General features: G+C 43.7%; 1 protein-coding gene across 3 annotated transcripts in view; it reads left to right on the top strand.

The window, feature by feature from the left end:
• ARHGAP28 (Rho GTPase activating protein 28) overlaps nucleotides 1-14,473 on the top strand; it is a 179,983-nt gene that overhangs the window by 41,144 nt on the left and 124,366 nt on the right. Inside the window, exon 1 of one of the 3 annotated variants that reach the window (XM_004466963.5) lies at nucleotides 520-830. The exons of 1 other annotated variant lie outside the window; for it this stretch is intronic. In XM_004466963.5, coding sequence (XP_004467020.1) covers nucleotides 751-830 — 80 coding nt within the window. In that variant the 5' untranslated portion in view covers nucleotides 520-750. Of the gene's footprint in view, nucleotides 1-519; nucleotides 831-14,473 lie in introns of those variants that run through there. One more of the 3 variants, XM_004466961.5, reaches the window with a different exon arrangement.

The following is a 14,473-nucleotide window of genomic DNA, read 5'->3' as shown; positions in this document are numbered from 1 at the left end:
TGTAATGTAATAATAATATGATCTGACTTTTGTATAAGGCAAAATACGGTTTGTTTGATTTTTTCAGTCATCTTATGCAGTTCTCAAGTTAGCCATCTAAAGTACAAATTATTAGTTCTATTTATTCCGATCAAGAAAATGAGCCCAAAGAGATTGGGTGAATTCTCTTATGGTCCCACACCTAGTAAATAGCAAAAACTTTTAAAATCACAAGTCAAGTTTGTTTGTTTTTTTCCTGTAAATTATTGGTTGACCCATATTGGATTAATCCTCACTAATGCTTTCCTTCCTACATTTGAGGTTAAACTCTGGAGTAGATAAACTTTGACCACATCGAGGCAGTTCCAGCCTTTGCTTTTGGCTTTTTAAAAGCACTTTTAAGAAAGCCTCCTCTCTACTGAGCGGAGAAAATAAGGAAGGCGGAAAACGGTTTCTAAGAATTATCCACCCCCACTGCCCGGGCTCTCCGTAGGCCCTCTGGAGGCTGACCACACGTTTCAGCTTTCCTTTAGGAAGTGGATGAAAGTTGGAGCCAGGACACAAACAGGAAGGCTCCGAGGCTGCATTTGTTCCCAGGCACCACCTCTTTAAGCAGTGTCTGCTCGGACAAGAAGCGCCACTGCCCTTTGTCTCTGGCCGACGAGGCTGGGGCACAGGTGCTGGCCCATGGATCGTGGCGCGTGCGGGCAGTGGCGGGCGGGGGCCGGGTGGTGAGTGCCAGCCTGAGCGTGGTTTCCCACCTTCTGGGCCATGAGGCTACGGGGCAGCAAGGATGTTTTGTGCTTCTCCCTAAAGAATATTGTCACTGAGACACTTGACCCTGCTAGAAGGTAAGGCTTTAGAGCACTTGCTAAGTGACTAACTTTGCTACCGACTTCTTTCTGAGGACTGGTTCTTTTATTTAAAAGAGAAAGGAAGAAAGCGAATACTTGATGACACCTTTTTAAAAAAATTACATTTTTAGGTGACTGCATGGTGAGGCTTATTGTTTTATTAGTAGTTTAGAGATACACAATGTTTAAATTATAGTAAACTGATTTTTTGATTGTTCGAAGAAAGAATTCTATCCTTTTTAGGAGGTGGATAGCAAGTGCTTTCCTAAGATACAGAAGATTGTGATAGTTTGAGCGTGAGATACTCATATAAGAAGGCTGCTTAAAATGGGATATTAATGGGCACCTAAAAATGGTTTGGAGGTGTTTTGATTCTAATTCCTATGTTTATGCAGGCATTTTAACTCTCTAATCTTCTTCCCAGATGATTAATCCTATTGTACAAACATGTACAGATTTTTCTCCATCATCCAAGCAAGGCTTTTACTCTTTCATGGAATTCTCTTTCTGTAGTCTTTTACGTAGGCTACCAACCTTTCCTAAGTGTTCAGTGTAAACCTGAAGCGCCTGTTTGTTGCCCTGGTCCGAGGTGAGTCTCAGTTTGTGCCTGGGCAACTGTGTGCCCTACATCTATCAATTTCTCCTCTATATTTTCCCTGGCCTATTAGACTGAATAGTAGCAAGCAGAGGGCCTTTGTGAAGCACTACCTGCTCTTCCCAGAAAGGTTTCCATACTGTTGATTAACTTCTTTTCACATTTAATTTTTAGAGCATCTTCAACCATACAACCTCCTGGTCAATGATTCCTTCCTTGTCTTTTATTTAAGTTTTTCTTGCTCCTTTTGTTGTCTTTTGGAGGGAAGGGCATGTTAGGAGTGGCATTGTTTATTTCCATCAAATTAGATGAAAACCATCTGCTTCAGAGCCTTTTAGGGCCTGAAGGTCACGGTAGGGTAGGAATTTCCAGCTTGATGCTTAGGATGTGACATTAGCTGGATATGCTCATTTGCTTGTGAAAATAATTTAACAACTGTATGCTTTGATGATTATTACTCAATAGGGAGACTTTCTTTTCTTTTCTTTTTTGACTTTAACAACAGGAATGTATTGTTTCACAGTTTTCAGGGCTAGAAGGGCAGGTGTCAGCAGGATTATACTTTCTTTGAAGTCTGTAGTGTCCCAGGGTGGTTTGAGGCAATCCATAACTCAGCCTCTGCCTCCATCACAGGGCCATCTGTTTCCCTTTGTCTCCTATGCCAGCCTGAGCCCAAACTTCCTGTTGGTAAGGACTCCAGTCATACTGCGTTAAGGCCCAAACGGAGTCTTTGAAGAACCTATTTCCCATCGGGTTCACATCCACAGACCCGGGGGTTGGTACTTGATCACGTCTTTATGGGGGGCATGATTCCGTCCCTGGCACCAGCCTCCTGGTGGAAGTTTACGGTGAGATTTTGTTCTTGAATTAGAGATGTTGTAGGTTTACAGAAAAAGCCTGCATAAAATACAGAGTGAGGGAGACTTCCTTCAATTTTACAGCTCATAAATAAGAAGGGATTTGCCTAACATTTAGAAATGATTTTTAAATTTCGCATTCCATGAATGCTTTTTGCTAACCGTGTGGTTCTGAATACAAACACCGCCCCAGGTACATGTGTGTTTCTTTTACAATTTTGTAAGGCCCGTGTGAAACTCTAAGCCACGGCTTTAATAGAATTGTAGCCTTGCTATCAAAGGCAAGCTTAACAAGATAAGACTTGAGTTTAGAATTGAAAATATAAACAAAGGACTTTCTTTTTATGATAATAAAGCAGAAGGAAAAAAAAAAAAGCCTACTTAAGCCAGGAGGATCTTTACAGATGAGGAATTTCAAAGACAATGGGTATAGTAATCCAACAGTCTTATTAGCCAAGGTCTAGCAGAAATTTCAGGAAAATAATAACTAAGTAACTTATGAGATGAGCTAAAAGGAAAGCAATGCCTCTCTATAGTCGGATGAGAAAGCACAGGAACACTGACTGAAAGCCTTCCTACTGACTGCAGCTCCACTGAGTGCAGGAAAATGTTTCAATGCCTGTGAACCCCCCCCCCCCCAGGTGGTGTTTTGTATCAGTCTTGTTTGCTGACATACACACGATGCTGCCTGGAAACTTTCCCAAAGCAGAGGGCGGAAGCAGTTCAGCCAAGACGCATGGTGTTCTAATAAAAGTGTGGAGAAGCAGTGCACCGTCCTCTTGGGAGGCAGAATAGCTGCCATTTCTGAAAGTCCAGTGCTGCCCAGTGACTGCCCAGCAGATAAGAACATTCCCAAGTAGGGGGCGGCTGCAAGAGTGCCCCCAAAGTACATATTTAAACAGGGAAGGCGAGATTGAGAGAAAGGGGATTGTTTCTTAGTGATATGGAAGCCTGTGGATTATTTATGGGGGAAAATCCCCATTGAGAAGAGTATTTGAACAGGGTAAGTAAATGCCGATTAGATGGGCATAGTTTAGGTGACTTCAGTGATGAATAAATGATGGGTTTACAAAACTCAGGTCCAAAAGAAACCGCTGGAAGTAAGCAGTGTAAACAGGCCTTCCTTAACTCTGTTGCCTATGAAGATGGTGTAGGGAATGCCCCCTTGGTCAGGTGTATTTAATTAGATTAACCCGAAGCTTTAATTTTCTTTTTTTTTAACTTATGACTATAGATGGTCAAATTGAGGCCAGACTTCCCAAGAAACCAGCCTGGTACATGACAGAAATCACTATTCGGGGCATGAAACACCATTGTTTTGCTTCAGGTAAAAGGCACACTATTCACTTTTTTTATGTGTTCTGAAATGGTATCTAACTATCCGAAACTTCCAAAATAAGTAGATGATAAAGGAGATAGTTTTACCCTGTTTTTCATCCTGTTCCGCAACATGCAGAGCTGATTTTAAATTGAGCGTCTGGAAACATCTTAAAAATGCTGGCTATCCAGGGAGGCAGTGACCACATGACAGCCCTTCTTACTGAAGGAAAGCAGTTGCAGGAGAGTTGTAGGAGATCCTAAAGGTGTAGGAGATCTGTAACTTTATGAATATCCAAGGCATAGTGCTTTGTAGCAAGTATAATCAAAATGGAGGTCTACAGAGGAGGTGACTTCAAAAGATTCTTTAAAAATAATAGCATATGCTATATTGTCTTTTACTGCATGCTTTGCCAACTTCAGATTATTCAGGTGTGAATTTTCTGTTATATTTTAGTTAAAAATTTTGCAAGGTTTACCATGTGGTCCATTCCTGCTAGCTTTTTTTTTTTTCTTTTTTAAACAAAACACCCTAAAACATACTTTTTTTTTTTTTGGATTAGGTGAGTCTATGGATATCCCTTACCCATTAAGAAGTTTCAACCCTTTAGAAACTGCTTTCTAACCAATGAAATAGAGTACAGCAGAAACAAGTATTAGGGAAACCCATCTTGGACCTTTTCAAGAAGAGGTATATCAGAAATACTTGAGCTGTCAAAACATTTGCCCCTGGAAATTTGTATGTTTTGGTGGTAATGGTCGGAATGGAATGACAGTATACAATATTGGAGTGAGAAAACTTGGTACAGAAGTTCTCCAACTTGGCTTGGGAAAACACTGGGGTTGGGAGCAGGATTGGGGGTAGGGGAGGACGAGATGCCAGTCAGGCTTTGGACCCCCATCCGTGAGGCAACCTTAGCTGGTCTGCTGGTACCTCTTGAAAATCCTGGCTCTATCTGCATGTTTATTTGATCTAATTCCATAACCAAATGTTTCAAACGAACACTGGACAGTCACTTGTGCAGCACCGACTCTTGAGAGCTGAGCTCTTCCTTTCTGCTTGCTTACATCCATTCATACGCACCTCTGCCTCATAAGGCAGGGCCCTCGTTTGGCACCAATTCCTAATTGTAGAGTTTCTCTAGATATATACCGTGTTACTCTCGATGTAGGACCCTTCTGTGCACAGGCATTTTATAAAGACTGTTTCATTAATCTGCACTAAAACTCTGTGTGGAAGTGGTTATCCACAGTGTACAGATAAGGAAACTGAGGCATGGGGACATCAGGGTCTTGCCCAAGTTTATACAGCTAAGTGTCAGGGCGAGAAAATGAACCAAATTTCCCACAGTGTTGAATGAATGACAAAATGGGTTATCTGGCTATGTTCTTTTTTTGTCTGGAAATAGTGGAAAAACTCTGAGGTTATGGTGGAAGCAGCCGCAGAACTTGGAACAATTCTGGGAGTTGTTTATTACCTGGGCCTCCGTGTTCTCTATTCTCAGACAGTTCTTTACTTCCTCTTCAGACCTTTTCTCTTGAAGAAGATAGAATCTCCTCCTCTTCCCTAATAACGTGTAAATCTTGTCACTTATGCTTAGGGCTGTGTGTGTGTGGGGGGGGGAGTTGTAAAAATGAATGGACAGGAATTACATTATCCCTTATGAGCTGCAAACGTTTGAGAGGGAATGTATTTCAGAGAATTCTTGTACTTTCTTAAGCCCCAAGTGGGTTCCCTGAACATTTTCAGCGATCTGCTTACAATCCTATCTGTTTACTGAAGATCTGGCTTTTCGGTTGCTATTTGACCACTTTGGATTTTCAAACTGACCCATCTGCCAAGGTCCAGCTCAAATTCCAGGCCCCGCTCTTCCCTGGAAAGAATTCTCGCCCCTCCTCAACTGACCCCTTCTCCAGATTCCTAAAGAGCCTGTCATCAGTGGCGTTCACTGAATATTTCTACGCTCCTATACTCAGCGAGGTGAGCGTTCTGTTTGCACGCATTAGCTCCTCTCCTTGGCGGGTCCGCAGGCCCCCTGTGGATACTGACTGTTTCTCTTACCTCAGTATCCCCTCTCCACTCCTCTTGCCCACCTAGAACTCATATAGAGCTGCCTTCAGTGTTGGCTGATTCATTGGTCCATTATCCTCCTGTGTGTCCTATTTTGTACCGTGAGGCTATGCAGATTGTGCTTCCCCAAGGCAGCTCTTGAAATATTTGAGGACAGTGAGCTTGCTCTCTTAGGGCCTTCTAAACGTCTCCAGTATTTTCAACATTTTCACATGCAGCATGCTTTCCTGACAGCCTCTCTTTGACCACTTGCTCTGAATTCATTCCTGTTTGTCAACATTCTTCTTTAAACGTGGTGCCCCCAGCTGAATTCCAGTTCTGCTGGACAGGCTCCTCCCCTTTCTGTATGGTGTCCTTCGATGTCACTCAGGATCCAGTAGTTTCATTGGCATCAGGGTTATACTGTTGGCTGGCACTGACCTTGCAGTTGACTAAAATCCCTTTTTTTTTTTTTTTCACATGAACCGTGCTTATGCCAGGATATGATCTTCCTAAACATGTATAGCTGAAGTTTCTGAACTTTATACTCGTTCCTCTTAAATTTCATTCTGTCCATCAGTCCTTTCAGTTGATTTTCTGATTATCATCCAAAATTGTCTATTATAAGGAATATGATCTTGTGATTTAAAAAAGTCCTAAGCTTTAAAAATATTCTGATAAATCTTCCCAAGAATGTATCTAATCATGTTGCCTTGTTGAGATAATTTTAAGGGTGTTTTGTAGCCTGCAGTTAAAGTCTAAAAGCTTCTTGCTCTGGTACTGGTAGTCTTGACAACTGTGCCCGTACTGCCCCACTAGCCAAACCAGATTCATCTTCCATTCTACCCGCGCTCTGAACCTGCCTGGGTAGCTTTGCTTCCTAGAATGCACGTCATGCTACACTTGCTCCGTCAAGTCAGGAACTTGCCCATTCTTCCTCTTGACAGGTTTCCTCAACCTTCTGTTGGGAATAATTTCTCCTCCCTTTGAGTTCCAAAGCAATGCTCCGCGTGTACCATATTCTACTTTATATGAGCCGGTGTTATATTGTGGTCGAGAGCAGAGGCTCCAGGAATAGACGCCACGACTGGGTGCAGGTGTGGCTGCACCACTGAGCTCTGGGATAACCGCAGGCAAGTTACTTGTCCCCTCTGAACCTTCGTTTTTCACATCTGTAAAATGGAGGTGGTTGTGTGTATTTTACAGAGTCATTGTGAGGATTAAACAAGTTGAATGTTTAAAGTATGCGAGTGGTGCTTGACGCATCGTAAGTGCTAATGACTGCCAGCTTTATCTATAGGTACTAAATAATTGTGAATTTAACCGAAGAATCTCAGAAGAGCAATAGACATGATTTCTTGAGTTCTCCAAACTTGACTATCAGGGGAAACGTTTTCAAGTTTACAGAGAAGGGATATTGTACAGGAACAACATTTTCCCAAGGAGATACTGTCATGTGGTCTCCAACATGAGGCCAGGGGCACAGACTTTCTGACTCACAGTGAGCTGGGAAGTCAAATACTGGTCAAGATTTTAACAAGCACTGTGCCGTATCAATGAATGCAGATTGTCTGGAGAAATATGGCCTGGATGTTATGAGCTATGTTTATCAGCTTTGTAATTAGAACACTTGTTCAAAGCCTCCTTCTAGCTTGTTGCCCATGGGCCCAGGCTGATTTGCATTTTGCTTTGTGCAGCATGACAAAAAGAAACTGTAAAACAAATTTTCCCCCTCTTAGGCAGTTCAACCCATATTCCCTTGAAAAAGCATTGAGGAACATCTGCAACTCCTACATTTAAATTTTGACATTTTTCAGTGGGGAGTAGCATTCTTTAGCCTGCTGGCTGGCTCTGACATCAATATTTATTGAAAAGTCTGTCAGGAATCTTGTATTAGGTGAGGTAGTATAGAGGTGTTAGGAAGAATAAGGTGGGAAGTGGATGTGGCTCAGGCGATTGAGCTCCTGCCCACCACACAGGAGGTTCCAGGTTCAGTTCCCCGTGCCTTGTGGAGAAGAAGAGCAAGACCGTGAACTGGTGCAATGGGCTGGCATGGTGAGCAGACGCAATAAGGAGACACAGAGGGAAGACAGTGAAAGATACAACAGAGCAGGGAGCTGAGGTGGCACAAGCGATTGAGTGCCTCTCTCCCACATGGGAGGCCCCAGGTTTGATTCCTGGTGCCTCCTAAAGAGAGGACAAGCACACAGTGAATGGAGACAGAGAGCAGACAGTAAGCACAAACAATGATGGGGGGGGCATAAATAAATTAAAAAAAAAAAGGTCAGGGAGCAGGTGTAGTTCAGTTGGTTGAGCACTTGTTTCCCATGTATGTGGACAATCCCCAGTGCCGCCTGAAAAAAAAGGAAGAAGGTGAAACTTCTGTGTCCAAAAACTTACTTGCAGATAAAAAACAGTAATGAAATAATAATGAAAGGTTTATTTCAAGGAAGTTCTGTTCTCAGCTAATTGCTGAGTCAGTGGTATAGAGCATTAGCTGCTATGAAATCTTCAACAGGATAATTTTTACTTGCTACAAACCAATTTCATTTGTCTTTCCAAAGGATCACTTCAAGAAGTTCTAGAGGGCCGACGGACTTGGCCCAGTGGTTAGGACGTCCGTCTGCCACATGGGAGGTCCACGGTTCAAACCCTGGGCCTCCTTGACCCGTGTGAAGCTGGCCCATGCGCAGTGCTGATGCGCGCAAGGAGTGCCCTGCCATGCAGGGGAGCCTCATGTGCAAGGAGTGCGCCCCATAAGGAGAGCTGCCCAGCGCGAAAGAAAGTGCTGCCTGCCCAGGAATGGTGCGGCACCCACGGAGAGCTGACACAACAAGATGATGCAACAAAAAGAAACACAGATTCCCATGCCGCTGAAAACAACAGTGGTGGACAAAGAAGACACAGCAAATAGACATGGAGAACAGACAACTGGGGTGGGGGGTAAAGGGGAGAGAAATAAATAAATAAATAAATCTTTAAAAAAAAAGAAGTTCTAGAGACTAAAGGATATAAACCTGGATGGCATGATCGATTAATTAACATTTGTACAAAATGCTTGTTTTCTGAAAAATTGTCTTTATATTAAATAGTAGGATACAGATAACCCGAGGAGGAGGAGCATTATAAAGGCTAGCCCATTATATCATTTAGTCCCAATCACAACCTTATGTTGTGACCTTATGTCTCATTTTTGAGACAAGAGGGAATTAAGTCTGACGGTCTCATAGGTTATGCCGTCAATAAGTGGCAGATGTGTGGTTCGGTTCACCTCGGTCTAGCTGCTGTGATGTCCTGTCTCCCCTGACACCTCTTCAGCTGTTCCACTGGCTGCTATGCTGGGTATTAAAGAAGTATCTGGGAAGTCAATGCCGGATAGTGTTGGAGGAGTCCCTTTTTGACCGTTTGCTCTTCAGTGTCATCATTACACAGGCCCATCTCTGTCCCATCCTGGTCCTGGACGTCAACATACTATAAAAAGTAGTTCAGTTTAGAAATGATGGAAAAATCCAATTTGAAGGAAAAATAAAAACCAAACAAAGCTAACCACAAAAAATACCATGCATACAACCATGAACAAAAATAATGTTAATATTTTGGTGTATTTCATCCCAGTCCTTTTCTACATGTGCACCTAGTCAGGAGGCATACAGAGCTCATGTTTTTCATCTTATAAAAAGCCCTTCTGAGTCCTAAGTTTTCAAATATTATATTGTACATATTTCCTCGTGCCATTCAACATCCTGAAAACACTGATGGCTACATGCTATACCACTGTGTGACTGCACCACAGTTCATTTTGCTCATTTCCCAATGATAGACATTTTGGTTGCTTCTAATTTCCCATCCTTTTATACGTAACCCTGTAGTGCTCACAGCCACACATAAGTCATCGCCCACATTTCTCCGCATTTCCTGAAGGTATAAATTACCAGGTCAAAGGTTGGAAATTGTTTTAGGACTTCGGATACAGAGAGCTACTGTCTTTCCAGCCCCACAGACTAGGTCTCATAGCAGAGCAGGTGCAGAGAGAGGAGTGTGGGTGCAAAACTTCCGTCCTCAGCAAGACGTCCTCATGGACATCCCTTTACCAGGAATGGATGGAGCCTGCGGTTGTGAGCCCGGCAAGTTTCATGTAGTGTTCCTTATTGGCTGTCTTTGGGGTCTTACTGGTCTAACTCATCCTTTCAGCATGATTATTTGCTTCAAGATGTAATAGTAGTGCAGATGGTTAAGGGCCAGGTCCTTCAGCCACACAGCCTTAAGATGCAATGCCTGCCCGCTCTCCCTTGGAAGCAGTGGGACCATGGGGGACTTATTTAAACTCTGTCATCTGGTTTTCTTATCTGCTAATGTTAGAACCTGTCCCACAGAACATAGGATTAAATGGGGTGCTGTATGCAAACATGTACCTTACTATCTGCACAATAGAGTCTATAAACTTTAGCTAGATTTACCATAGGGTCCCAGGCTGGTATTATTTATTCCATGGATATTTGTTGACTACTTTGAATTGCCGGGGGCCCTGTAGGGTGAGAATGAATTTAAAAACACACACACAAAAACCAAAAATTTAGTAAAACTGAACTTTGCCTTCTGTAGCCTGTGGGCTAGCTGGGGAGACAACTTATTTTTTATGATGGGTGCTGTGATCCAAGGAATATCTAAAGAGTTTGGGGAACACGTGTGTGAATGGATAATTCTGCTAGGACAAGGCAAGGGATCCTGTAGTGTGAGAATCTTTAAAGCCACTGTTTGCAAGACACTGCTGGTTGTCTGAACTCTCTGAAGTATGAATTCACCTGGGGGAATAGAATGCGGGGGAGAAGTCACATGGAGGAGAGGCAGAGCTTCTTGAAAGTTCACAGCCTACTTAAGGATCGGCGATTACAGCATTTTGGCTGAATTTTAGCCTATATGATGGGAGTCAGGGAGAGAGAGAGGTAGCTGGAGGTGACTTGGGAAAGGTAAGCGAAGTCAGTTATCTAGACACTTATATACATGGCAGCGAATTTGGAATAGCCGCTTGGCAACCGGGGGAGTCTCATCAAATGGTTATGAATAAGAGGATGGTGTAATGAAGTATTCATTTTAGTTACACAGCCCTTGCAAAGGTATGTAAAGGTATTAAAATGGGAGGAAACGAAATCGAGAGACCAGTTGGGTGGTGCAGTAGTCTAGATATATCATAATCTCGGACAGTGGATGTTACATAGAACACAGGAGAAAAAGATGAATTTGAGCGATGTGTCTGACAAACCGGATTTGTGGACCTGCCTAATAGAGAAGGCCAGGAAGAGGGAGACTGAAAACGGCAAGGTGTGTAGTGAAGCCAGTTAGGAGACTGGGAGATGGGCTGACTGTAGGTTGGGGAGGGGTGAGTTTTGGATGCCATGCATTTCGGGTGAAGGAGAACCACGGAAGGCAATTTAATATCCCGTAGACGGAGGAGGCCAAAGATTTGCAAATCCTTGGCCAATTCTCGGCCTGCAAGTGACCATGGGGGAGAGGAGGGAGAAGCCCAAGTAGAAGGATGTTGAAGGAGGATGAAGGGCAAACCAGGAAGCTACCAAAATTCAAGGTGGCCCCTCTTCGGTGCTTCCACCTCTGGCTACCTGTTGACTCTGTGGACTCTTGTTTCCCAGGCATCCGTTAACATGGTCATCCTGAGGATGGCTCACTTGTATAGGCAGTAAGCCTTTTGCCATTGACCTTAACTAGTGTCACTCTCAGAAGATCGATTCCACGCTTGCCCTTTATAACTTGACTAGGGATTGGTATAATCTGGAGATACAACTCATTCATAAACCGCTTGTTTGATTAGATGTCCCAGCACTTCTTTAGGGTCTTTTTTCCCCATCAAGTTTGTATGTTATGGTTATAGTTTTAAAGTAAATTAGTGCAGTAATGAAATCCACTTGAAATTATTGAGCTCCATGTTTCTAAAAAAATGAAGTATTTTGGAAACTTTGCTGGCAACTTCCTATGTCCTAAAAATGCATTGAGTTCCTTGATTCTGTTGTAGTGTTCTTTTTTCTGAAGTGAGAAGCTTCTCTGAAAATTGGTCCTATTATACATTCAGAGGCTGCTTTTAGTGACACCACCGTGTGAGCAGCAACAATGCTGGCAAGTGGCTTGTGAGAAAATACCAGAGGCATCGGGGCCATGGGTTCTCACTCAGGTCAGGCTGCTTGAGTTCTAATCCTAGCTCCTCCACCTCTTAGCTGTGAGACTTTAGGCCGGTGATAACTTTCTTTAAGCCTTTGTTTTCTTATCTGTAAAATAGAAATTACAATAGTACTTCTAGGATTTCTTATAGACTGGTTGAGGATATTCAACAGGTATTTATCCACTGTTTGGCACCAGCGCGTGTTACATGTAACTACTAAGCATTACAATGCACTTTGAATGGAGGCAGTTTCTCTCCTGATTTCTCTTTTAAATACTTTGGTGAGTGTTACATTATAGGCAAATGTTTTTCTCCCATTTTCCTGAATCTGAAACAGTCCCACACCTGGGACTGTGAAATGATAGAGTCTCTGATATTAGGGGATGTCAGACTCTCCCAGCAGTTCATTCCAATGGCTTTTGGAAACCATTCTTTTTCAGGGTATCCTCCCCTCCCTCTTACAGAATCACAACTTCACATCAGTAAGCAGAGCGTTGGCCCAAGTCTGCAGCCTAGCAGGGCTAAGAACATCTGAAGTGATCTGCAGACACTCTGGGAGGTTCCTTTCCTTTGTTCTCCCATCCAGAACACCAAGAAAGCTTGCCTAAGTATTACGAATCAATGTAGTACAAGTTTTCCTTTAATATCTGTGACATGGAATCCTATAGACGTAAGAGCCTGGGCTTTTTCATTCACTATTGTAGTTAGCAAATTTAGTTTCAGTCCAGGCATTGGATGGAACAGTCCTGCAACACGTTATCTGAAAAATTTCCCAAACTCTGCAGTATGAAGATAGTTTTCGAAGCTGCTCAGGGCAAGCTGTGGTGTCTTCATAGAGCTGTTGATTAGGGTTGTAGAATTTATACCATTTGGACATAAGTAACTGTGCCAGCAAAACAGACATTTTCAGTTATTTCATATGGTTGTCACATTTCCTTGAGTAAAGCAAGATTGTAGGAGGCCTTACTAGCTACCCAGGTGGTTTTCACAAACTAGATATGAGCAGGGTGTTTATATGCTAGGATCTCCATTTTGCTTTCATTGAAATTCTACAATAAAAGCTTCAGTATATAACCCCAGCATGCAGGGATATCAGGATCTCCTGAACAGCCGTTTTATGAACAATGCATGCTGTGGTTGTAGGGCAAAGGTCATATTCAACTGTGTTCTGATCCTTAAGGAGACCAACATTTGCCTGTTCTTGTGTAGCATTTTCCCCTCCCCTCCCTTCACCCTCTCTGCTGTTTTTGCTCTCTGTGTCCATTCACTGTGTGATCTTCTGTATCGCTTTCTCTTTTTTTGTCTTGTCATCTTTCTCCTCTAGGATTCACTGGGATTCGATCCTGGGGACCTCTGATGTGGAGAGAAGTTCCCTGTCAATTGCGCTGTCTCAGTTCCTGGTCTCTGCTGCGCTTCACCTTGACTTTCCCCTTCGTCTCTCTTTTGGTTGTGTCATCATCTTGCTGCATGACTCACTTGCGCAGGCACTGGCTCACCCCGTGGGCACTTGGCTTTTTGTGCACTCGGCTCACCACATGGGCACTAACAAGGGCACACACATGAGCACTCAGCTCACTGCATGGGCACTCGGCTCACTGTACGGGCACTTGGTTTGCCACAAGGCATGCTTTCTCTTCTTTTTCACCAGGAGACCCCAGGGATTGAACCCAGGTCCTCCCATATGGTAGGCGGAGGCCCTATCATTTGAGCCACATCCCGCTTCTCTTATGTAGCATTTTATTTTATTTATTTTTTTAGAGATTTATTTTTATTTCTCTCCCCTTCTCCCCCCCTCCCCCCCTAGTTGTCTGCTCTCTGTGTCCATTTGCTGTGTGTTCTTCTGTGTCCACTTGTATTCTTGTGAGTGGCATCGGGAATCTGTGTCTTTTTGTTGCGTCATCTTGCTGCATCAGCTCTCCATGTGTGTGGCGCCACTCCTGGGCAGGCTGCACTTTTTTCGCACTGGGTGGCTCTCCTTACGGGGCCCACTCCTTGCATGTGGGGCTCCCCTATGCAGGGGACACCCCTGCATGGCACGGCACTCCTTGCACACATCAGCACTGTGCGTGGGCCAGCTCATCACACAGGTCAGGAGGCCCTGGGTTTGAACCCTGGACCTCCCATGTAGTAGGCGGATGCTCTATCCGTTGAGCCAAATCCACTTCCCTTATATAGCATTTTATTTTATTTTATTTTATTTTTTTTAAAGATTTATTTATTTATTTAATTTCCCCCCCTCCCCTGGTTGTCTGTTCTTGGTGTCTATTTGTTGCGTCTTGTTTCTTTGTCTGCTTTTGTTTCTTTGTCCGCTTCTGTTGTCGTCAGCGGCACGGGAAGTGTGGGCGGCGCCATTCCTGGGCAGGCTGCTCTTTCTTTTCACGCTGGGCGGCTCTCCTCACGGGTGCACTCCTTGCGTGTGGGGCTCCCCCACGCGGGGGACACCCTTGCGGGGCACGGCACTCCTTGCGCGCATCAGCACTGCGCATGGCCAGCTCCACACAGGTCGAGGAGGCCCGGGGTTTGAACCGCGGACCTCCCATATGGTAGACGGACGCCCTAACCACTGGGCCAAAGTCCGTTTCCCTATATAGCATTTTAAACATCTTCCTCATTATCAGGAAATCTTGTATTAGGGAATGATGAGAAACCATT

Source organism: Dasypus novemcinctus, chromosome 16 (genome assembly GCF_030445035.2).
Source record: "Dasypus novemcinctus isolate mDasNov1 chromosome 16, mDasNov1.1.hap2, whole genome shotgun sequence".
Lineage (NCBI taxonomy): Eukaryota > Metazoa > Chordata > Mammalia > Cingulata > Dasypodidae > Dasypus > Dasypus novemcinctus.
The sequence above is the reverse complement of the archived record's forward strand: the minus strand, read 5'-3'. Positions and strand labels throughout refer to the sequence as shown.